Here is a 22,573-nt window from a genome sequence, read left to right as displayed (position 1 = left end):
AGTCGGTCGGGCTGCACTGCAGGCGGGCGCCGCGCCCGCCACTCGGCCTCTCCGCGGCTCTGTCTGTGCGCCACGGGATTGGCCAGAGACCGCCTGACTATGCGGGTCTCTGATTGGTTAGGGTGGGGCTGTGGGCGGTGCTGCAGTGAGCCGCTGTCATGGCGGAGCTGAGCGAGGCGCTGCTCTCGGTGTTGCCGTCCATCCGGGTGCCCAAGGCCGGAGACCGGGTCCACAAGGATGAGTGCGCCTTTTCCTTCGACACGCCGGTAAGTGCGGCTCGCGGCCGACCCGCGCCGCCCGCCTGGGCTGCTCTCCGCCTCGCTCCCGTTCCCCAGCCCACCCAGGCGCCCGGGTGCCGTCGGCGCGGGGCGCTCTGGGACTTGTGGTTCCCTGGCGGCCGGGGCCGCGTGCGGCCGGGCGGAGCGTGTGGCCGTGGGGACTACAGCACCCAGCAGGCCGCGCGCCGCGCTCCTCCCGGCCGCGGCGCGCTGGGGGCTGTAGTTCTCGGGCCGGGGCGGGCGTGGGCAGGTGGCTCAGCGCGCCGGGCAGCGGTGCGGCCGGCCCCGGCCCGCGCCCCTGGGGAGCGAGCCCCCTCCTCCCTGCCGCGCGCCGCGTGGCGGGACGTGCGGTCCGGCGAGGGAGAGGGGTGCGGGCGGGCCCCGGAGCCGGGCCCGGGCCGCGGCGCAGCGCGGGGGTCTGCCTTGCGCGGCTCCGAGCTGTCCCCGACGGCCCTTGGCCCCGCCGCCGGGCCTAGCCCGGCCCGACAGGCTGGGGGCAAGTCGGTGCTGTGTCATTAAGATGGCAGTGGTCCCTTTTCCAGCTGGTATCCCTGCCCCTCCCACGCCTTGCTGGTAGGCGAACCTGGGGCGGCCGAGGCTGGGGGGGGGACGAGTCCCCCGCCTTGGCCTCTGCACCAGCGCCCCTTGGGGCTGGGCACATTTGGGGGAAACGTGCCACTGTCAGGATGCTTCCTTCAAGGAAGCAGGATATGAGAATGGCCCTCTCTTTTCCCTGACACCCACAACAACACCTGTCCATGTGCTCCCCTCTCCGTCCCAGCTGTCTGATGGTGGGAAACAAGCTGTGAGTTCGTTAGTGTTTTCTCTGTTGGTCAGTCTCTATATTTGGGTCACTCCCCTCTTTGTTTTAAAAATAGTATCTCTATGGAATGTGCATAGAGTTTTCTAGGTGCTTGTGGGGTGGGGTGGACTCATTCTGTATCTGCTTCAGGGCTACTCACAAGCTTTGGAAAGCAGCAGTAAAAATAAAAAGTTACCTGTTAATCTTCTTCATGCTGTAGTTTGGCAAAGTCCCACATGACACCTGAAGTTAGACTTTCAAACAGGGTGACACAGTTTTGTTGGTAAAGATTATACCATGCTCTGAACATGTGAATTGGGTGTTCTCTGGACTTTTTACAAGATAAGCTCCTCAGGAATCTCACTCAGCCTGGCCTGACTCCGTAGCATCCTGTCATAAATCGACAGACAAGTTGGCTTTCAAATTCATTATCTTGATAGGAACACCTGTTCCGGGACAGCTGGACTAGGGCTTGACAGCTTATTTCAGGCTAGCTACTAAGAGGCTCATATACAGGAATGAACTGTAGCCATTATGTAGTGAAATTAATGAATAATGAATAGTATTCCTAGAGGTAAATGTGTACTTATCCTAACAGATGGAATGGCATTCTTTACCGATTTTTCTCTCTCCTTCCTTCCAGGAGTCAGATGGTGGCTTGTATATTTGCATGAACACATTTCTGGGCTTTGGGAAACAATACGTGGAAAAACACTATCAGAAAACAGGCCAGCGGGTCTATCTGCACCTCAAAAGAACACGTAAACCGGTAAAAAAAAAAATAGAGTGATAGTATTGAAAAATACATCTGAATGAGTAGAATCATAGAATCAGTAAGGCTGGAAGGGACCTCTGGAGATCATCTAGTCCAACCCCCCTGCTCAAGCAGGTATCACCTAGAGCATGTTAGACAGGATTGCATCCAAGTGGGCTTTGAATATCTCCAGAGATGGAGACTCCACAACCTCTCTGGGCAACCTGTTCCACTGCTCTGTCACTCTCACAGTGAAGAAATTCCCCCTCATGGTCAGGCAGAACTTCCTGTGCTTCAATTTCTGCCCATTGCCTCTTGTCCTGTCACACAGGACAGCTGAGAAGAGTTTGTCCCCGTCCCCTTGACACCCTCTCTAAATATATAGTATAGAGACAGATCACATCTCTCACTTTCAGTACAAGTTTAACAGTTTTTAGAGTTCTTCCTCAAATGTAACTGATGTTTTTCTTGGTGAATCTCATTTCTTTAGCTGTGTTATTTTTCAATTACTGTATGGATTGCCCAAACTCTTTGTCTGCCCTTTTCCCATTTTCACAGTAGCTTAACTTCTATCCTTAAGGCTTTCCCCGCATGCCTGTCCCAATAACTATTTTCTTATCATCTCTGAAATAGAAGGAAGAAGACACCAACTCCAGTGCTGGGGATCCCCCAAGGAAGAAACCAACTCGCTTGGCTATTGGTAAGAAAGCACTTGTATATTCTGTATTCCTTATTGTTTAGCACCAGTCCTTTGGAGCTTCTTGGCCTTGTTGTATGTCTCTCTTGCTTTTCTTTTCCTAGGCTAGTTGAGGCTAGTAGCCTCAATCTAATTCAAATTTAATGTTTTCTAGCATAGCTTAGAAGGTCAGTTACTGCAAAACAGTTGCCAAGATGGTAGTTTTGTTCCGCTTTCAAAGAACATGTGCTGCATCATGGTCATGATTTGCGTAGGATCCCAAAGGTCAATTCTAGTAAAGATGAGACTAGAAGCTACATTTCTTCGGGTTGTCAATGCTTTTATCTATGTGATTATGCTACCTGTGCAGAGATTAGGCCCTGTCTGCATTGAGTTACTTCTACATCCTCAGTTCTACAAAGGTCCAAAAGAAGTGTTCTCATTAAGTCAGCAAATAGCTCCCTGTGGTAACATTTTTGTGGTGTGAATGGAGTAGGAAAGAATAAAAGAAAACCACTTGTGGTTGAGTCAATGATTTCAAATTCAGGAGAGATTCTTTCTTCCTCTCTTTTAGCCAAATTGTGATGGTGGACTAATCCCAACATAGAAGATTTGCAAAAGTACTGGAGAGATTTCAGAGCAGTGTCACTGACTTTCATATCTATCCCTTGATCTGTCTGCACCTTAGCTCCTCTCTCCATGAAAAAGAAACTTTAGTGCTCGCCTCTCATGCCAGCATGTTGGTAGAATATCTCCTTTGGAATTTACGGTATTTAGATACAATGGCGGGTAGGGAGGCAGGCACCTCATGCTATTGAATGCAAATGGGGAAGATGGGAAGGAGACAGTCTGCCAGCCAAAGACACTCTTTCTCATTTGGAACTTCAGGAGGTACCCAAAACAACGTTAGGGGACTTCAGCAGTCTATTTCGGTTTGTGTAGGAATTGTACTACACAGGAATTGTGTAGTATCCTGAAGGATTGTGTATTGCTGTATTCTGTAAAGTGATGACAGGAGACTCTCTGGAATGTGCTGGAGGGATGGCACTGGAAGGGATTATTTGGGCGTATTGTTGCATGATGACCTCTCAAATGATGCTAGTGACTGTTTCCAAGTATTTCAAAAATCACTCAGGCTTGCAGCATCTCTGTTCTTACATAGCATTTTTTGTATGTGTAGTCCAAAATTGTTGCTATTTGAGGGGAGAATTGCAGGAGAAGTTGTGAGAACCAGGTGTTTTTGTCAACAGTGTTTTAAATACAGTAATGTTTTTCAGAACAACTGCAATGCACACAGGCTTCTTGAGCCAGAGGTGATCAACTCTCAAAGTTATAGCAAAGACTCATATTGCTTTCACAGATCTGCTGCAGCCACAGCATGCCATTTCTAAAGAAATAAATGAAACTCAGTAAAAAAAAAAAAATAAGGTGATGAGGCTGCTGTTAAGCAAAGTGTCTTCTGCTCTGTTCTTTCTGGAATGTAGGGTGTGAATTCTTGGAGAACAGGAAAGGCCAAGATAACGTTCTCAAAAAAATTTTTTTTTCTGGGTACCTCATAAATCAGAAACTGTTCCTTGTGTTGCTGCTGTTACTTTTCAGTGACTGTCCAGCACGACTCATGGCAACTGGCAGATATCCTATTTTGTAGGGAACTCCCATGTCTTTGTCAGTCTCTGGAAGGCGGAGAGCTAGGCCAGCAGGAAAAACTGCTACTACTGTGCTTTTCCTAAGACTTTTTTCTGTAACTCTGGACATGACTAAGCACTCCTAGCTCCCTTATAGTTCTGGACTTTGAATTGTCTTTTCTGGAAGGAAGAGAAGAAGAAGCAGGGTCTTGAAAGATGCTGGTAGGCTAAGCTTATCCTCTAGGGGTTTGAAGATGATTTCTTCATGCAGTTTTCACAACATATCAAAGATATGAATGGAAGGACTAGCAGCAATGCTTTATCATCACTCTGTTCTTGTTATTGTCACTCTAAAGCAGTTTTTCTTTTTCTCTGATTGTAGTCAAGGTCTGGAGATTCCTTCTAAGGACCTATGAAAAACAGCTGGGGAAAGCAAGCCTATTGTCACTGGGTTTATATTAACTTGTATGGAACTCCACACATCCAGCAGGAGCTTTAGGATCCAGAAGCTGAAGAAGGATTTTGGATCTAGAACTTTGCCTTAGTCATTGTGTCATGTTTCTTGCAGGCTGTGGGCAAAAAAGACTTGCAAGCTATTTGGTTTGACCTGTTACTACAATGCTTTGTCTTCCTATAGGTGTAGAAGGTGGATTTGACATCACAGAAGAAAAGTTTGAATATGATGAAGATGTAAAAATAGTAATTTTACCAGAGCATCTGGATATTCCTCGTGATGGGCTGGAGGGACTACCAGACATGGTCAGAGACAGGGTATGTTTGGGTGGACGGTTGTGTTTTCTGTTGGTAGGGAGGAAATGCACCATTACAGAGAAAGAACCACTGTCCTGTAAAAGGGATCCTGCAGAGCTGCTGTGAAGTTCCAGCTTGGAGTAAGTAATAGTATACTGCACTTATACAGTGCTTTATATTAAGAAGTCCTGGCCTTTGACTGAGCCTCCTGAACAGTGCCTTAATGCGACTGACTTGCAGATCTGACCCTAAATATGGAGTGTTGTGGCACTGGGAACTGGGAATTTCTTTTCTTGTGCCCTTTATTCTTTTTCCTGCTGTCCTAATTCTAGATTGCCAGTGCAGTTGAGGCCATCTTGACAGCAGATTCAGCCTCACGGAAGCAGGAGGTGCAGGCTTGGGATGGGGAGGTTCGCCGTATTTCCAAACATGCTTTTTCCCTGCATCAACTTCAGAACGACATCCGCATCCCACCATGGTGAGCATACTGTTGAAGCTAGCTGTATTCCTCTGTATTCCAGACTCACCCTGATCATTGTCTTCTCATATCCTGCATCTGCATGGAACTTGCTCGAGCAGAAGATAAGATTTCTTTTGTGGGGCTTTGCTGTGTGTCTGAGGATGGCTTGTGCAAATTAGTAAAGTAAGGGGAAGGGACAGACTAAGGTATTTCAGGGTGCTCAGTGCTCTGGAGTGAAAGAAGAAAGAGATCCCAGAAACCTTTGCGTATACTGTGATTAGTGGGTGTCAGTGCAGACTGCTTCGGAGGTACAGCTCAAAGGTTTCTCCCAACAGCTCTTTTCTTTCTGCCTTTTGTCATTAGTGGCTGGAAGTGCAGCAAGTGTGACATGAGGGAGAACCTGTGGCTGAACATGACTGACGGAGCCATCCTATGTGGTCGGCGCTACTTTGATGGCAGTGGTGGCAACAATCATGCGGTTGAGCATTACCGGGAAACTGGCTACCCACTGGCTGTGAAACTGGGAACAATTACTCCTGATGGGGCTGGTGAGAAGGGGGATCCCATGAGGGTTATATATGCCAGGCCCCACTTAAGCTGACTTTGGTTTCTGACAAGGCAAGTGAGGGACTCTCCAGGTATAAAGTTGGTGTTGCCCATGGTATGATCTGGAACATGTGGTGTCATCTGATCCTGAACTTTCTCACTCTAACCTGCTTCTTATTGGAGGCAAAGAACTGGCTGATAAAAACTGGTCATCCTTCTTCCCTCCCTTGTAATTTGAAGGGTCTTAGAATAGTTATCAAAATTTCCTTCTTGTTTCCTGTGGTTAGACATTCATCAAAGAATGTTATGTTCAAAGCTTGAGTAGAGAGTAGATGGCACAGTAACCTACTTTTGTCTTTCCAGGCATAGATGCAACCCTAATCAGTGACAAAGTTTTTCGTCTTGTCTTATGTTCTGGGGGAGCCTCAATATTCTGTCTTTAGTGCTATTCCTGAGAAAGGAGAGGAAAACCCAACTGCTCTATCTGTCAAAACTGCCAGTTTTGAGCACTCTGTTCTCTCATCCAGCAGTGAATTTTAGATCACAGGCCAAGGTAAATCTCTTTTTCTCGGTTCTTTGTAGATGTCTACTCCTATGACGAGGATGATATGGTGTTGGATCCCAACCTGGCAGAACACCTTGCTCACTTTGGAATTGACATGCTCAAGATGCAGAAGGTAAGGAGTTCCTGTGCAGGTCCAGAAGGGGGAGAGTAGCAAGTCTGAGAGTTGTTAGCTGGATTCTAGCTTTTCACATTCCTGAGCATCATTAAAATTCAGTCCTATGTCTATGCAGCACCATTCCCGATCAAGAAATGCTGGGGTTTTATTGGACAGAGCTGCCTTGCCTCTTCTTTACTGTCCCTCATGTTTATTCCCTTGGAGTTCTATGTCAGTACCTTAGGCAGGAAGCCACACAGGCTCTTAGCTTTGGTTGCTAGATTCTGTGTTGGTGCCTGATTTTTATGCTCTTTTTCAGGGCGTTGTTCACATTTCTCCCATGTAAGATGTCTCTAATGTAGTAGCATTCCTCCTGCTGCCATATAAATGGGTCCTTCTGTCCCAGATACTCAGATAGTTCAAAGAAATTTTTGTATCTTCCTCTTCTCCTAATTTAAAGAGAAATCCTAATCAAACAGAATGGATTTAGGTGTTTCTCTACAGCATAGCCCTTCTGGCACTGCTAATGCTCCCTTGGGTCTTCCCTGAGGGTCCTCTCCGGTTCTTCTCCTCCACAGACGGACAAGACCATGACAGAACTGGAAATTGATATGAACCAGCGCATTGGAGAGTGGGAGCTCATCCAAGAGTCTGGAGTGCAGCTCAAGCCCCTATATGGGCCTGGGTACACTGGTATCCGTAATCTGGGCAACAGTTGCTACCTCAATTCTGTGATGCAGGTGCTGTTCAGTATCCCGGACTTCCAGAGAAAGTAAGTGAACTTAATTGCCTCTTTACGTTGGCCTGAGGTCTACTGGATTCAGTACAAAGGTCCCTTAGGGCTAGGATCTTCTGTTGTAGGAATCCAGCTCAGAAATGTGTCTTTACCAGATAAATCCATACGTCCCTTAGATTGCCCTGATTTGCTTTGCAGGTATGTGGATAAGCTGGAGAAGATATTCCAAAGTGCACCTTCGGACCCTACACAGGACTTCAGCACACAAGTGTACGTAGAGTTTTGGTGAGAGGAGGAAGGCTGAGGCTGCCTGGGTGCGTCCCCTCTGCGCTGCTACAGTGTGCTTTGTTGCAGGTTTCTTCCTCAAGCCTTGCCTCTCTGTCTCCATGTCTGTCACCCGAGACACTGATCCTCTGTGATCAGTAAACATCTAAGACAAGAAGGCTCAGCTGAATGTCCTAGATGGAGAGGACAGTGCACCTACCTCAGTGCTTATGAGAGTCTCAAATGATGTCTGAGGCCTAGCCATGATCTTATATGTATTACGTGGGGAATGCAGTATCATCTGTTACCGCGAGGGGGATTTCTGGTGGGCGTGTTCCATCTGCATTACAGCAAAGAGGTGCTTGCTTTCTGCAGTTGGAGGGAGATGGCTTAGAGCAAAGTTATACAGAGGTTTAGGGAACTTTGCCTTGGTGGATAACTTATATTTGCCTGAAGATAATATGATTATTCCTGCAAGAGCTATTGTGCAAGTAATTACAGGACAGTATACAGAAGAAGGAGCACAAGATTTGGGAGATTATTTCAGTTTAAATATATGGATTCTCTGCTATATTAGCTATAAAATACCAAAGCAGTGTTTGGAGGTTTGTGGGGAAAGAAATGGAGGGTGGCATTTGTAGAAGAGAGTTCAGAGGAGGAGTCTGAGTTCAAAAAGATGCTTAGCCTGGGGTGAGATGTTCATTTAGGAGGGGATTGAGATGAGACAACTAGAAAGATTTTTGCCTGGGCAAATGAGTGAGTTGGTACAGTATGGTCCAGACAAATGACATCAGTGATGGATTGGAATAGTAATGAATTGGAATAGTGGGAGGGTCTGGGCATGGGAGAAATCAATGAGGGTTATTGGGTTATTGTTGTCCATTATCTGTCTCATGCAGTAATTCTTAATCTTTCCCATGGGAAGATGTGATCAGTCTGTTCACACCAATACTGCTTCAGGCAATTTCACTGTGCCCTGCTGTCTCCTGTACAGTTACAGTGCTACTTTACCCATTTCAGACTGCAGCATAGTTTGGCTGATAGACAGCTGTTGTACGGCTCTATACTGGCTGCCTTCTTATTGAAAAATTGAAGTTGTTCCTTTATGGTCTCCCCACTGTGCAAGCAATGACTGAGCTTGGTGCCTGAAAGTCTTTGTGACTTTCAAGTGGGTGATGTCTTGTGGAACCAGAGGCAGCAGACCAAGATGAGATGATCTCAGCTGATACAGCAGAGAAAGTTGATCTCTGAAATTGACAGCCCATGGCAGCGTTAAAACTGGATGGTTGATGTGGTTCCCAGAGTGCACAGGATTGAAGAAGGCAGCTTGAGTCTAATGGTGACTTCTTCATCATTCCAGAGCCAAACTGGGCCATGGACTACTTTCTGGGGAATATTCAAAGCCCGCTTCCGCAGATGGGGAACAGCAACCAGATCAGAAGGTGAGGCTTAGTATCCTCATGATGAGGGGATGTGTGAGGTATGTGTGTGATGGGGAAGGAGGGAGAACCCTTTCTGAAGACCTGTCCTGGAGCTCAGTCTGGGGCCCTGTCACCTGAAGAAGAGCATGGCTAAGAGTAGCCTGTTACATGCCAGGACACATGCTTGGCAAATTATAATCACCTTCCTCTTTTGCTTTGTTCTTTCCAGGGTGTGCAAAATGGAATTGCTCCACGCATGTTTAAATCTCTCATTGGAAAGGGGCATCCAGAGTTTTCCACCAACCGACAGCAGGATGCCCAGGAATTCTTTTTGCACTTCATCAACATGGTGGAGGTAATAGCTGAGTCTGTCTGTCAAGTCTCGGAAAAGCCCATCTTTGTTTTCTACCCATTCAATGTTATCACTGATAGTCAGGGTCAGAGAGGGTAGGGGAGAAGCTGGCAATTGGAGCAGAGAGAGGGAAAGAACACAGTGAAATGGATCAGTCAGGATCTGTGAGAGCAGAGAAAGAGTGCCGTCCTTTGCCAAGCCTTGTCTCCAGGGATGATTGCTCAGAGGGAATCTCTTTTGTGAATGGCACAACTAGACACCTATATTGTCTCCTTCAGGAGCAGGAATAGCATGAGTTCTTGGGGTTGGCTGTAGTTTCCTTCTTCCTATCTTTTCCAGTGGACTGAGTGCAGAAGTGAATGCTGTTTGGCTGCATCCTATGTGGGGTTGCTACTGCTGTAGCTATTTATTTTTGCTATTCTGTTGCTACACCTCTGATGATTTTAATCTCTCCCTCTTCAGAGGAACTGCCGCAGCTCAGAGAACCCTAATGAGGTCTTCCGTTTTCTGGTGGAGGAGAAGCTGAAGTGCCTGGCCACAGAAAAGGTGAAATATACCCAGCGTGTGGATTATATCATGCAGCTGCCCGTACCCATGGATGCTGCACTCAACAAAGGTCAGTAGCATGCAGAAGGCCAGAATAGCAGCAAACATTGTGGTTGGAGATTGACATAGTCATGTCTCTCCAGAGTCTTTCCTCTTACACCACTGGACTGTGATTTAACAGCAAAATAGAACTGCAGTAGTACAACAGTGCTCACTGGAAGACATTGTCTACTTTATGCTCCATTCTTGGGGGCTTATCTCTATCGGCCTGTTCTGTCTCTGAGTGTTGCTTACACCAAGTGCTTTATGAGTACCTAGGGGTGGTCTTTGACTCCTCTCCTTTATTACCTAGATGAGCTACTGGAATATGAGGAGAAGAAGCGGCAGGCAGAAGAGGAGAAGCAGCCACTGCCTGAGCTGGTGCGAGCTAAGGTGCCTTTCAGCTCCTGTCTAGAGGCCTATGGAGCTCCAGAACAGGTGGATGACTTCTGGAGCACAGCCTTGCAGGCCAAGTCTGTGGCTCTCAAGTGAGTGTGGGTTGGTGACTAGATGAGCTATGATGAACTGGATATAGCTGCATCTTTTGGAACTTCTTTGTTTAGTTGCTTGGGGAAGGAGTGTTACCAAAGCTTTGTAGCTTTCCGTATCTTGCATCCATAGGACATTGAAGTACCTTGTAAACCAGAGGGGAGATCAGATTGTCAGTGCTGGAGGGTGTGCCCCCAAAGGATTACAGTGAACAGAACTGCAATGCTAGTGAAATCCTTACTACTAGCTTTCAGTTGCTGCAGGGCTATGAAGATACAGTTAATCCAGAAAATGATCAGCTTTTGTTCTAAATTTGAAACTTAGCTTTAAAATCAGCAGCTGACAGAATATGGCAACTCTGTTCTTGCTTGGCCTCTGGAACCTTTTAAAGGAAGTTTTTATTTATCAAAGTTTGAGCAGGAGCATTGAGTGTAACAGATACATTTGTTTCAGAAACCAGAGCCCTCAGGTAGAAATTCTTTCAGTTATTTTAAAGGATGCTAGCTCAAATACCTATATCAAAGCTTAAAAAGCAGCTTTAACTTGTCTCACTGTCTGCAACACATGCAGTAGTGCAAAGGTGTAGTGAGAAGACTGCAAACTTAAGCAGCTTCCTGCTGTGATGCTACTGACTATATTTCTACAATGAGAGAGTTGTCCTCAAAGAACCCAGTAAGTCTACCAAAATGGAAGTATTTTTCTAACATATATTCTGTTATTAAGCAATAGCCAGTATAAATTAACAGTCAGTAACACAATCATATTGAGAAGCAATGTTTTGTTCAGCTTTTAAATAATGAGTTGTGTTCAAATATTTCTTAAGAATTAGCATTGAATATATACTGTTACTTAAAAATTTTACAGCATGTTACAATTATTCCCCACAATCCCTCAATATTACACCAGTAATAAGTATCTGTCTTTCTCACTATTTCTTCTCCCTTCAAAAACATCCTCTCTGTTCCACAAATGCAAAACATCCTTTTTCTCAAATTGTCTAACTTAATTACATTCAATCAATTTTAGAGCCACTATTAGCTTAAAATTTGCTGCTTCTGCTTTCATATCCAAAAAAATGCTCTTGTTTTTGAAAGCTTGTCAGCTTCTCCAGCTGTATCTGTTGGTCTAATAAAAGATGTTATTTTCCCTTACATTCCTTAAGGATTAGACTTCTAATTAAATACTAAAATCTGAGGAGGCTTGTAAAAACAGGATTGGAAGATAGAGAACATGCACTATTTTTCCTTATCCTTTAATGTTTTGCAATGCTACATTCAGACTCATCTGATCAGAGCATCTGCTTTAGAAATTGTTCTATGTTTGAGGAGCTTTAAGCTCAGCGCAGGAGAATCTTCCACAGCTCTGCAAATACGTGCATCCCTGCCTTGGGAAGGACATGCCTCTGCCCTACTCACTGCTTTCCTGAATCTTGAGAAGCCCTCAATCATTGCTGATAAGATATAAAAAATAGTTGTGATATTTCTGTCTTTCAGAACAACAAGATTCGCATCTTTCCCAGATTATCTGGTGATCCAAATCAAGAAATTCACTTTTGGCCTGGATTGGGTGCCCAAAAAGCTTGGTAAGAAAGAGGAGAAGCTACAGAGCATCTAGGTACTGGGTGTCATATATGGGCACTGTAGTTCTTCCTGGAAAGAGGAAAATAACTACCTCACAAAGAGCAGCAGTCTGTAGTGTGTATCGTATCCCCAGTGGCTGACTTCTCTAGATCTCCCAACTAAGTCCTTTGGTTTCTGCTCATGTGGGGGAGGCTGAGCAATAATGTATCTTGCAGATGTCTCAATTGAAATGCCAGAGGAGCTGGATATCTCTGCACTGCAAGGAACAGGGCTGCAAGATGGAGAAGAAGAAATGCCAGACATTGCACCCCCACTGGTGACACCAGATGAGCCCAAAGGTAGCCTGGGGTTCTATGGCAACGAGGACGACGACTCCTTCTGCTCCCCTCACTTCTCCTCTCCAACATGTTAGTGATTCTCCTCCTCTTTTCCTGATGCCTGACTCATTTCCTTGCTCTCCTTGTCTTATCTCTCATGCTAGCAGTTTCCTCTTGCTTAGTCTTTTCCTATCCCTCTGTCAGTGAATGCTGGCTACCTGCCTTGCATGCCCGTTATGCAAGGGTGTTATGCAAGGGAGTATGTTGAAGCTCATACTGTGTAAGATTGGGATGTGGCATGTTTAGTGCATTTACAGGTGGCAGGGCTGGGGTTTATATAAGACTTAGCTGGTAGAGGTATTTTGTTTTCACAAAGCACAGTGGGAGATAGGGTTTGGATTGCAGAGGAGAGCCAGCGCTTCCAAGTTCATGAGCTGAATCTTTTTGTCCTCTGGGGTATCTGTGTGTGTGACTAGGCATTTCAGAAGAGGAAGAAAGAATATAAAGGATGAGTAGAGCAGAGAGACAGAACTTCTGTGAAATGAAGTCAGGCAATGGTGGTTTGGGGGATTTTTATGAGACTGCACAGCAGAGAGCAGGCGGGGCTGGGTGGGAGCGGGTGGCTCTAATCTCTGTCTTTCTACAGCTCCCATGCTGGATGAGTCGGTGATTATCCAACTGGTGGAGATGGGCTTTCCCATGGATGCCTGCCGCAAAGCTGTATATTACACAGGGAACAGTGGGGTTGAGGCTGCCATGAACTGGGTCATGTCACATATGGATGATCCAGGTATGAGCTCACATGGCCATGAGAAAGCTTACTGTATCTGGGTCATTGTGCTGCCTTGTCCCACTGCAGCAGTGGAAAACTGAAGTAGTTTGGATCTCGGACTGTATGCCTGTCAGAGAGATGTAACTGCTCTGAGCTGTGTTCTGTTTCCCACTGCAGACTTTGCTAACCCTTTAGTTCTCCCTGGATCCAGTGGACCAGGGTCAACTATTGCCTGCTCAGACCCTCCTTCAGAAGACAGTGTGGCCACCATTGTCTCCATGGGCTTCTCTCGGGACCAGGCTATGAAAGCACTCAGAGCCACGGTGAGAGGCCTAGGTGACATCAAACTGATATGGTATTCTGAGGAACACACATTCCCAAATTCACAGTGTTCTGCTTTTCTTTCCAGAACAACAGTCTGGAGCGTGCTGTGGATTGGATCTTTAGTCATATCGATGACCTTGATGCAGAAGCTGCCATGGATATCTCAGAGGGGCGCTCAGCAGCAGAGTCCATCTCTGAATCTGTCCCTGTGGGTCCTAAAGTGCGCGATGGGCCTGGAAGTGAGTTCCAAGCAGTAGAAATGTGGATTTTGGGGTGCAAACCCAGCATGGCTTTACCCTTCCTAATCCATCCAGTCCTGTAGCTTCTAGCAGCAGGTTTCATAAAGCTGATTTGGTTGCTGAAATGGTTGGAGCAGGGAGGAAAAAGAGAGAGGTGGCCATGTAGGCCTAGACCTTTCAGGCTAAGACTCACCTGAAAGCAGGTAAGATCTGAGAAGCAGAGGAGGTGTGGTGAAGTGAAAGATGGAAAGGACTGTGCTTCTATCTCCCAGCCAGTTCTGGAGGCTTTTCTGTTCTTCAAGCTCCCATTGAAAAGCCACATTTCAATCTGTTTGGAAAACTGGTGCCAATGCTGTTTGTCTGTAGGTGCCATGAAAAGGTGGATCCCTGACTAACCATCCATCATGCATGATCCAGTTGGAAGGGGTGAGGTTGGACAGGAGTTACCATTTCCTATTCCTTGCACTCCTTGAGACCAAATCCTCACAGTCAGACTTGACAGGAGCCCATTTCTAAATTGTCATCCAGCAGATAGATGACACAGGCCAGGTCTCATACATCAGAAATTCTTCTCTGGAGAGGGCTTTTCAGGATAGGGTTTTTCAGGTATGAAGCCTTTCCTTTTTATCTGATCATTCTTCTTTTCCCCAAGAATATCAGCTGTTTGCCTTCATCAGCCACATGGGCACTTCAACTATGTGTGGCCACTACGTTTGTCACATCAAGAAAGATGGCAGGTAAGAGAGACTCTCACAGGATAAGGGGATCCCAAGGTAGAGTTTTAAATCACTGTTCTCCTCTCTTTCTTCAGGGGTCTTGCAGGGAGGGGGATGGCAGCTACTAAGAGGAGGAGGAGAGCAGGCAAGGGGAATCAAATAGTGTCATAGCAACAGAACAGTATCCTTGAGCTTCCCTTCTGCCTGTTGCAGGTGGGTGATCTACAACGACCAGAAAGTCTGTGCTTCTGAGAAGCCCCCCAAGGATCTGGGCTACATCTACTTCTATCAGCGGATTCCCAGCTAGAATGTCCTCTTGCTGTGTGTGGAGGGGGGAAAGCGGGCTGAAGGCATGGGGGAAAGGGGTGGGGGGCAGTGAGGATAAGAGCAGGGTCCTTCTCTCCCCTGGTGCTCTTCACCTACTCTTCCTTTTAATGGCCTCTCTCCATATGAGCCACTGCTTCAACATGGAGGCAAGAGTTCTTTGACTAATAGACTGGGGCTGGAGCCCCCATGGACATGACTGAATGGGGTCTGGGGGGAGGGGGGGGAATATCTGTTTCTATAGGAAATGTCCTCACTGTCCCCACCACCACCTCATGACACACACAGCCCTAGTGCTTTGCTGCTTAGTGGGATGACACCACCTCCTTGCTGTCTAGAAGAGGGGGAGGGGGCTTATGTGTATGTGTGGCTTGTATATCATGGGGGGACTTCCCATCCCCATCCTCCCAGAAGAGGGAGCAGTGCAGGAAGCAACATGGGCCATGAGCAGTGCCCCCTCCTTGTGTGCCCTTTACATGCCAAAATACACGAAGGATAAAATAAAAATCTAAATACCCCCTGGTTTCTGTCTGCTCTGTGTATTGTTAGGTGTTCTCCAAGAGCTAAGGTACGAGTTCTTTTGTACCATGAGCAGAGGGCACTTACTGCAAGTGTGGTTCTCTTGCCTTTGGTGAAAGCAGGCCCTGCTAGTCTTGTGTAGCAAAGGCACCTTGAGTGGCTAAGTCCCTGGTCTGATTGCCCACTTATGCTGTTATAGCAGTGGCTCTGTCCCCTCTTCTCCCTTCTGTCACTACAGCTAGTGAAGGCTAAATCTACAGTACTTGCAATCAAAGAGCTGCTGACCATGGGGGACACAGTGCTCCGTGTCACCTGTCCTGGTTCCCTCTGTCCTGGTGCTGGTAGGCCTGCTGCATTTTTACTCGTGTCAGAACACTATAGGAAAGTGACTGATTCATACCTCCTTTTAGAAATGAAAAATGCTAGGGCCTGCAGCTGTGAGATCAGAAGGATTGCAGGGCCTTACATATTTAGTCGATCAGCATGGTCGCATCCTGTGTGTGTTCTGGTATGTCTCTTCCTTCACAGTGCAATCCTACGTGCCTCATTCCCTTTTGTGGCCTCCGTGCTGTCTCACTGCATGCCCGCTCCACTGAGCGGGGACAGAGGCCTTTTATCTTTCGCGGCAGAGCGGAGCCTCCACTCTCGGTACGTCGCTGAGCTAGGGGCTGAGAAGGGGGAGGCTTGTTCCGGGCCCACAGGACCGGCAGCACCGCCCGCGGACACGCTGTCGGCACAGGCGCGGGCCGCCGCTGCCCCCGCGGCGCCTCGGCGGCGGAAGCGCCCCCACCCCCCACCGGGGGCGCGAGCCCCGCCCACCGGGGGCGTGGCCGACGGGAGGGGGCGGGGCCGACCGCCCTGCCGGCCTATAAAAAGAGGCGCCGCGGGCGGTCTTCGCCGTTTTCGACCTTCGCGTTTGCCGTGGTGTTGGCGTGTTCCCGCTATGGCGCCCAGGAAGTTCTTCGTGGGGGGCAACTGGAAGATGAACGGTGATAAGAAGAGCCTGGGCGAGCTCATCCACACGCTGAACGGCGCCAAGCTCTCCGCCGACACTGGTGAGGGCGCGGCCGCACGTCGCGCACGTACCGCCGGGCAGCGGCACTCCCGGGCCGACGGGCGCCCCGCAACGGCGGGGACGGCCGCTGAGAAATGTCAGAGGGCAGCAAGGGGACGGGGCCTATATATAATCCGGTGGTGGGGCCAAAAATACCCGCGAAACCGGATCCTGGGCCGCTAAAGGGCAGTGCCGATCTCCGGTGCCGGATGTGCCCCGGTGCCTGCCCCGCGTRGCCCGGGCGGGCGGTGGATGTGGGCTGCCGCAGGCAGCGCCTTTGGGCGGCGGCGCCGGGGCCTTGGCCGGGCCGTGCGGCCCCGCATCGGGACTGCCGCGGCCTCCGGGAGGAGCCCGCGCTCGTTGCCTCTTCCCAGTGTCACGCGGAGCCGCGGCCACTAGCAGCGGGGCCTTGTTGCCTGCCCTGTGGAAGGAAGCCCCTTTAGTGCTTTCTCAGGCCGCTTCTGGGGAGCTTCCTTGTTGGTGCCTTCTGTGTTAGTGCTTCCTCGTAAGCAGTGCTTATGAGTCTCCTATGTCTGTGTTGCTTTGGCTCTGCCAAGCTGGGTGGCATTAGGCCTCTGACCACTTACCTCCCTAAGACTCTGCTCCTCTTTCTTGGCCTTACCCCTGCCCCTTAGCATTTCTGAAGGTCTTCTCCAACATTCACTCTCCCCCCTCCCCTGAAAATACACTCAAGAGTGTATCTGATGTCTGGGATCAAGGAGGGCAGAGTACAGTATTTCAGCTGAGATCAATCTAGAGCTATATTAGCCTAGGAGGCCAGACCCAAATATAATCCCAGATGTAACCTGATGCTGCCATTTTCTCACCCGGTTCAATGAAGCCTCAGCAGCAGGGCAAAATTCTTGCCCAGTTTCTCAGCCAGGCTGTTTCCAAGGAACATATGAGAACTGGCTTAGGGGCCTGGCTGTCTGCCTGATCTCACCTATATGGCTACTAGAAAGGGTTTCTCCCCAGGTGCAGAGTCATCAGATAATTGAAAGTGGGAATATCCCTGCTGCTGCAGAGGGTACCCAAAATGTCAGTAAGGACAGGCAGGCTAAATCCCCCTAGAAGTGGCAGAGAGAAGGGTGACCTCTTAGTGCCGGGCTTCAGGGTCAGTGGTTGGGTGCAGTTTCTGCCTATATACCTTCTCAAGGTTAACTCTTTCTCTGCTTTTCAGAGGTGGTATGTGGAGCTCCTTCTATCTACCTTGACTTTGCCCGTCAGAAGCTTGATGCGAAGATTGGGGTTGCAGCACAAAACTGTTATAAGGTACCAAAGGGAGCTTTTACAGGAGAGATCAGGTAAGCCTTAAAGTAAAAGTAAAGCTGGGGTGCTTCTAGGAAGTGAATTTCCCCTGGAGGTTTAAGCCAATGCCACTCTTTCCTTTCTCTCTAGCCCAGCAATGATCAAAGATATTGGAGCTACATGGGTGATTCTGGGCCACTCAGAGCGAAGGCATGTTTTTGGAGAGTCTGATGAGGTGAGTGACTGTGAGAGAGTGATGGCCTAGCTCAGAGATTCCTATGTAGGCTGGAGGGGTGAGCAGTGGCTGGGAAAGATGAGTGCAGGAGTAGAGTGGACTGGGTTGTCACTCATCTTATTTCTCTTTCCATTCCCAGTTGATTGGGCAGAAAGTGGCTCATGCTCTAGCTGAAGGCCTTGGTGTCATTGCTTGCATTGGAGAGAAGCTGGATGAGAGAGAAGCTGGCATAACAGAGAAGGTGGTTTTTGAACAGACCAAAGCCATTGCTGGTAAGGGAAGCAAATACTTTTTGGCCATTTGGGAAATGGGCATTCTGAAAGCTCTGCCTTTCTTGGCATGGGGCACTGTGCTTATCTTAAACTTCTCCCTCTTCTAGATAATGTGAAGGACTGGAGTAAAGTGGTGCTTGCCTATGAGCCAGTATGGGCTATTGGTACTGGTAAAACTGCAACTCCTCAACAGGTATGATGCTGAGTAGGTGGCCAACTGGCCCTTCCCACTAAAGAGATCCATCTCCTTAAAGATGGAGCAAGACAGCTCTCTCTGGAAGGATATTGTATAGAGAATGGCTCAGCCCTTAGACATTTTGTTTCATCACAGGCTCAGGAAGTTCACGAGAAGCTGAGGGGATGGCTCAAAAGCCACGTGTCTGATGCTGTTGCTCAGTCAACTAGGATTATCTATGGAGGTAAATGAGTCTGCCTTTTTCTAGTGCAGAAAACACTGTATTTTTCTGCTTGTTGCAACAGTTGTGCATCATGCTATCTGCTCTGCTGATGAGAAAATTTGAGATTGGCAGAGCATGAAGAACCACATACTAGCTTGTTGGGGTGAAGGAGAGGTGGTTGCATCAGTCTCACAATCTGCGGAGTAAGAGGTGGCTAGTATCTTGCAAGTTTTATCTCTGTCCTGTTCTCATTTTAAGTTAGACTAGCCTTAAAATATTGCTTCCTTAGGTTCAGTGACTGGCAGCAACTGTAAGGAGCTGGCATCTCAGCATGATGTGGATGGCTTCCTTGTTGGAGGAGCTTCTCTCAAGCCAGAATTTGTGGATATTATTAATGCCAAACACTGAAGCAGCCTGGAGTCACATGGAGTCCTTTGTGATTAGGATTAAGAAACAGAAGCAACAAGGAACCTTACGTTGCACATCCATCAATACAGAGGCCTCCTCTGAGGCTTTTCCCCACCACGGTCATTGTTCTAGCTGTGCTGCTAACCCCCATCACCATGTTGGAGCTCTGGTGGGAGCCTCTTTCATCAGAGTCTGACAGCCACCAGCCTAAACTGGCAGAATCCTCAGATGCCCATTGATCCTGTTACCTAATTGAGCTCACAGTCAAGCTGGCCCTTTCTCTGCTGTGAGAGAAGGCTGCTAACATAGGGGAAGAAGGGAACCACAGTCTCTTGCATCTTTCAAGCCCATCAGTAAGGAGCCTGTCAGCTTAGACCCTTGTGAGACACCTTACCTCTGCTGTGTCCCATACTGAACAATAAATGGAATAAACAAAAGAATGTGTGTGTCTCTCTCTCTCTCTCTCTCTYTTTTTTTTTTTTTTTTTTTTTCCAGGAGGGAATGGGGACAAATGTATGACAGAACCAGAATATCTCCCTCTTAGCATAGCTGGCTGCAGAGAGTGTAGGATGCTGCTGAGCTCTCCTCCTGTTTCCCTAACAGTTATTGCATAGGTACAATGTACTTCTTGCCATTGCAGGCTGTGTCTGGCATTCCCAAAGCATCGTTCTTCTCTATTTATAGCTTATCTTTGGGCCCTGGGCTGATAAGTGCTGCTGCAGTAGTGTTGATTGGGATGGGGATTTGTGTGCATTGCTGTATTCCAGTAGTTCTGGTAGCACCTAGGTCTTCCATTATTAGCAAGCTGAACTTTTCAGGTAGGCTTGATACTGTACTGGTCCCTAGTCTCTGCCTGTGAGAACTGAATTGACCTTACTGTCAATTCAGTGAACAGAACAGCTCACTCTCCACAGAGGAAAAGGTTTCTAGGCCATGTGCTGAGGATGTGCTCTCTGCCTGTGTACAGCCATGCATTAATGGGTAGGAAAGCAATACCAGGTCTTGTTTCCTAGTTGCTGCACCAGCTGGCAGCCTGGAGGTAGTAAGAGTGAAGGAAAGGCAAGAGCTGCGCTGGGAGGAGCTTAGCCTTAAGGCAGTATGTCCTTGGGAGTCCATGGGCTGTGCCCTGGTATAGAACAGAGCAAGCAAAATATGCAAAAGGAGGATTCCAGTTTCTTACTCACATCTGAGAGTCTCATTTCATGTTTCCACTCTGCAGTACTTCCTTTTATAGTCCTGGCATGTTCTTCCCCAATACTGCAGCTGTCAGAGTGTATGCCCTGTCAATATCACCCAAGGGATGAAAGGCAGGTGATGGATAAAGAAGGAGGAGATCTGCAATGCTGTGAGTTCTCATTCAAAGCACTAATCTGATTCCTAATGTCCTGCCCTCTTAAAGTAGCTGTTGATGTCTCACCTGGCTCTATTTCATGGCAGCTGTAACAACTTAACTCTTTTGCCCTCTCTGGCATTGTCAGCTAATACAGCTACCTGTCTAGGGGCTTAGAGCCAAAAGTGAAAGTGGGGCAGCTGGGAAGATGAATACAAGAGTTCAGTGGTTACTTGGGCTCTTGTCTTGGCTCTGGAAGTGCTGATGAATTAGTTCATCTCTCTCAACTAGGAAGGGAGGTGGAGAGAGAAGAGGTCTCAGCTCCCCAAGAGACCAACTGGGAGCAGAACTAGAGCTGGCTAAGAGCACCACGCAGTCTGGGCAGGTCTCCTGGCAGCTAGGCTTCCTGTTTCAATTGAAGGCTAAGGCCTGTTCCTCTAGCAAAGCGAATGAGAAAACCCACCTGTCCGGATGCAGAGAACCTCCATCTTTTTCTCCTGTTTTACTGCTTTGCGCTCCCGTTTCCTCCCCGACGGGAACTGGCGCGCGCTGCTGCGGCGGCGGAGGTGCTGGAGCGCCCCCTGCCGGCCCGCCCACGGAGCCGCGCGGAACCCCGCGCAGCCCCGAGCCGCGGCCGCCTCGGGCTCTTTGCGGACCGCCTTGAGCAGCAGATCTAGCACACAGGGCCTGGCCCCGCTTTTTAGGTGAATACTCAGTGGCAAGCGATTTCATAAGCAGAATCCGGGCACGCTGGCGAAGCCAGCCACAACCCCACTGACTCGGCCCTTCCCCTTGTTTTGCTCTCTGGGAAAGGTTTTGCTTTTGTAGCATGTCAGTCAGGAATAACACGCATGACTTTGTGAGACAATCATGCAACAAATGATCTCATTACATCCACTGCAAGAGTGTCTAGGGGAAGAAGGCAATGTACTGCCTTGTGTAAATGCTGTACAGCATGAAAAGAAAAGGATGTTCTTCCTAGCTATACAAGCCTGGGCAAAAATGATATAAACTGGCCATGAGTTAAACTGTCACGTGACATTGCGGGGGTAACACCTGTCACATAACATAGTATCATCCTGTAGTGGTTGTGGTCCCTAGTTATACGAATATAATTCCTAGGGCTGCCTCATAATGGAAGAAAGATGATCAAACAGGGAAAGACACACGACAACACGACAAAGAACCTGCCTGCAGTGTGGGGATGACAGCTATTTGCTCTCGGATGCAGCGAAGAGGACATTTTCAAAGCAAAAGCAAAAGAAAGATCCTGCAAAGTCTGTGGCTGGTACAAAAGGAGTAAAGGTTTCTTCTTCTCACTCCCTCACAGCACTGGGGTCACATGAGTAGAGCAGTGGTGACACAGTAGGGACACGGACTGTGCCTAAGGCTGCTAGGAGTGGGTAGGAAGGGTCAGACACAGGGCTTAGTCTCAGGCTGCAACTCCACTGTCAACCCTGATTCCTGTGCAGCCCTGCCTAAAGAGTCAGGTGAGAGTCCAGAAAAGTGACCTACATAGGAAAACCAGATGGAAGTTGAACCTTGATTTTGCCACTTTAAGGTGAATACAGAAGCATGAAAGGATTTATTTAATGAGGAATAACTCATGCAAAGTAACTTCTGCATCAGCAGGAATGCCATGTCTTGGTTTTCCTGTTTTTGCCAAATGTTTTCTGGCAGGACCACAGCTCTGTGCAGTGGAAATGCTGTCAGATCGCCGCTGGAGATTTGCAGTGACTTGATCTTAAACAGATTTCCTCCTTAATGATCCGTATAGTCAGACTGTGGGGGGGGGGGGAGGGATGCATCCCAAATAAAAATTCTCTCTTCTAGTGATTTTGGTTGCCATGCAAAATTTGTCTTGTTCCCACTAAGTTCTTTGGTCATCTGGAACCAAAACAATAGAGCCATACGTTCTTGTTGTAAGATCATATAAAACCCACATGCATTCAGGCACATGTATTTTCTTTCTGTCCATTCTTCAGCATAAAAGAAAGAGACAGGAACGGAAAGAAAAGCATGTGATTACTTTTCTTTCAGCATCAATTATGAGGAATCTCCGAAGGAGTCTTTAAAGTATTAGAAAACGTAGGCAAGAGAACAGCTAGAATGCTTTCTGCTTTTTTTTTTTCCTTTTTCCTGTTGATATGATGGAAAAAACATACGAAGTGCAGGTTAATGACTGGGGAGATAATTCAGATGGGGTCAGTGGAGCATAGGGGAAGAAATCGGTTGGGGAGTCAACCAGTGATAGTGGAAGAAAGGAAAAAGACCATGGCAAACACTGTTAACAAACTGTTGATGTGGCCCTGAGCCCAGGAGAACTCTGTGGTCAGAGTAACAGCTGATACATGCGCTGCAAAAGCATGGGACTCAATGCCTGACAGTAGCACATGGCACTCTGCTTGGATCAGTGGATGCAGACAGTATGCCAGTGTGG

General features: G+C 47.9%; 2 protein-coding genes across 3 annotated transcripts; both read left to right on the top strand.

Moving 5' to 3' along the window:
* Positions 1-115: 115 nt before the first annotated feature.
* Positions 116-15,192, top strand: USP5 (ubiquitin specific peptidase 5). 2 transcript variants are annotated; one of them, XM_085324632.1, is made up of 20 exons: positions 116-266; positions 1,724-1,849; positions 2,468-2,534; positions 4,773-4,906; positions 5,218-5,363; positions 5,709-5,893; positions 6,474-6,568; positions 7,129-7,322; positions 7,485-7,556; positions 8,911-8,992; positions 9,201-9,326; positions 9,786-9,939; positions 10,222-10,396; positions 11,891-11,979; positions 12,193-12,315; positions 12,941-13,084; positions 13,244-13,389; positions 13,476-13,629; positions 14,282-14,366; positions 14,559-15,192. In XM_085324632.1, the coding sequence occupies exons 1-20, from the start codon at positions 159-161 to the stop codon at positions 14,650-14,652; spliced, it is 2,499 nt and encodes an 832-aa protein (XP_085180758.1). In that variant the 5' UTR covers positions 116-158; the 3' UTR covers positions 14,653-15,192. The 2 variants fall into 2 exon arrangements, with proteins under 2 accessions (XP_085180758.1, XP_085180757.1); XM_085324631.1 differs by having other exon boundaries at positions 12,193-12,384.
* Positions 15,193-16,065: 873 nt separating this feature from the next.
* TPI1 (triosephosphate isomerase 1) lies at positions 16,066-19,253 on the top strand. The gene is made up of 7 exons (XM_085324626.1): positions 16,066-16,243; positions 17,423-17,546; positions 17,641-17,725; positions 17,865-17,997; positions 18,105-18,190; positions 18,329-18,416; positions 18,685-19,253. The coding sequence occupies exons 1-7, from the start codon at positions 16,132-16,134 to the stop codon at positions 18,801-18,803; spliced, it is 747 nt and encodes a 248-aa protein (XP_085180752.1). The 5' UTR covers positions 16,066-16,131; the 3' UTR covers positions 18,804-19,253.
* Positions 19,254-22,573: the final 3,320 nt, after the last annotated feature.

Source organism: Rhea americana, unplaced genomic scaffold (genome assembly GCF_003343005.1).
Source record: "Rhea americana isolate MKP2758 unplaced genomic scaffold, rheAme1 scaffold_92, whole genome shotgun sequence".
Taxonomy (NCBI): domain Eukaryota; kingdom Metazoa; phylum Chordata; class Aves; order Rheiformes; family Rheidae; genus Rhea; species Rhea americana.
Note: the sequence above shows the minus strand (reverse complement) of the source record. Positions and strands in the feature narration are given on the sequence as shown.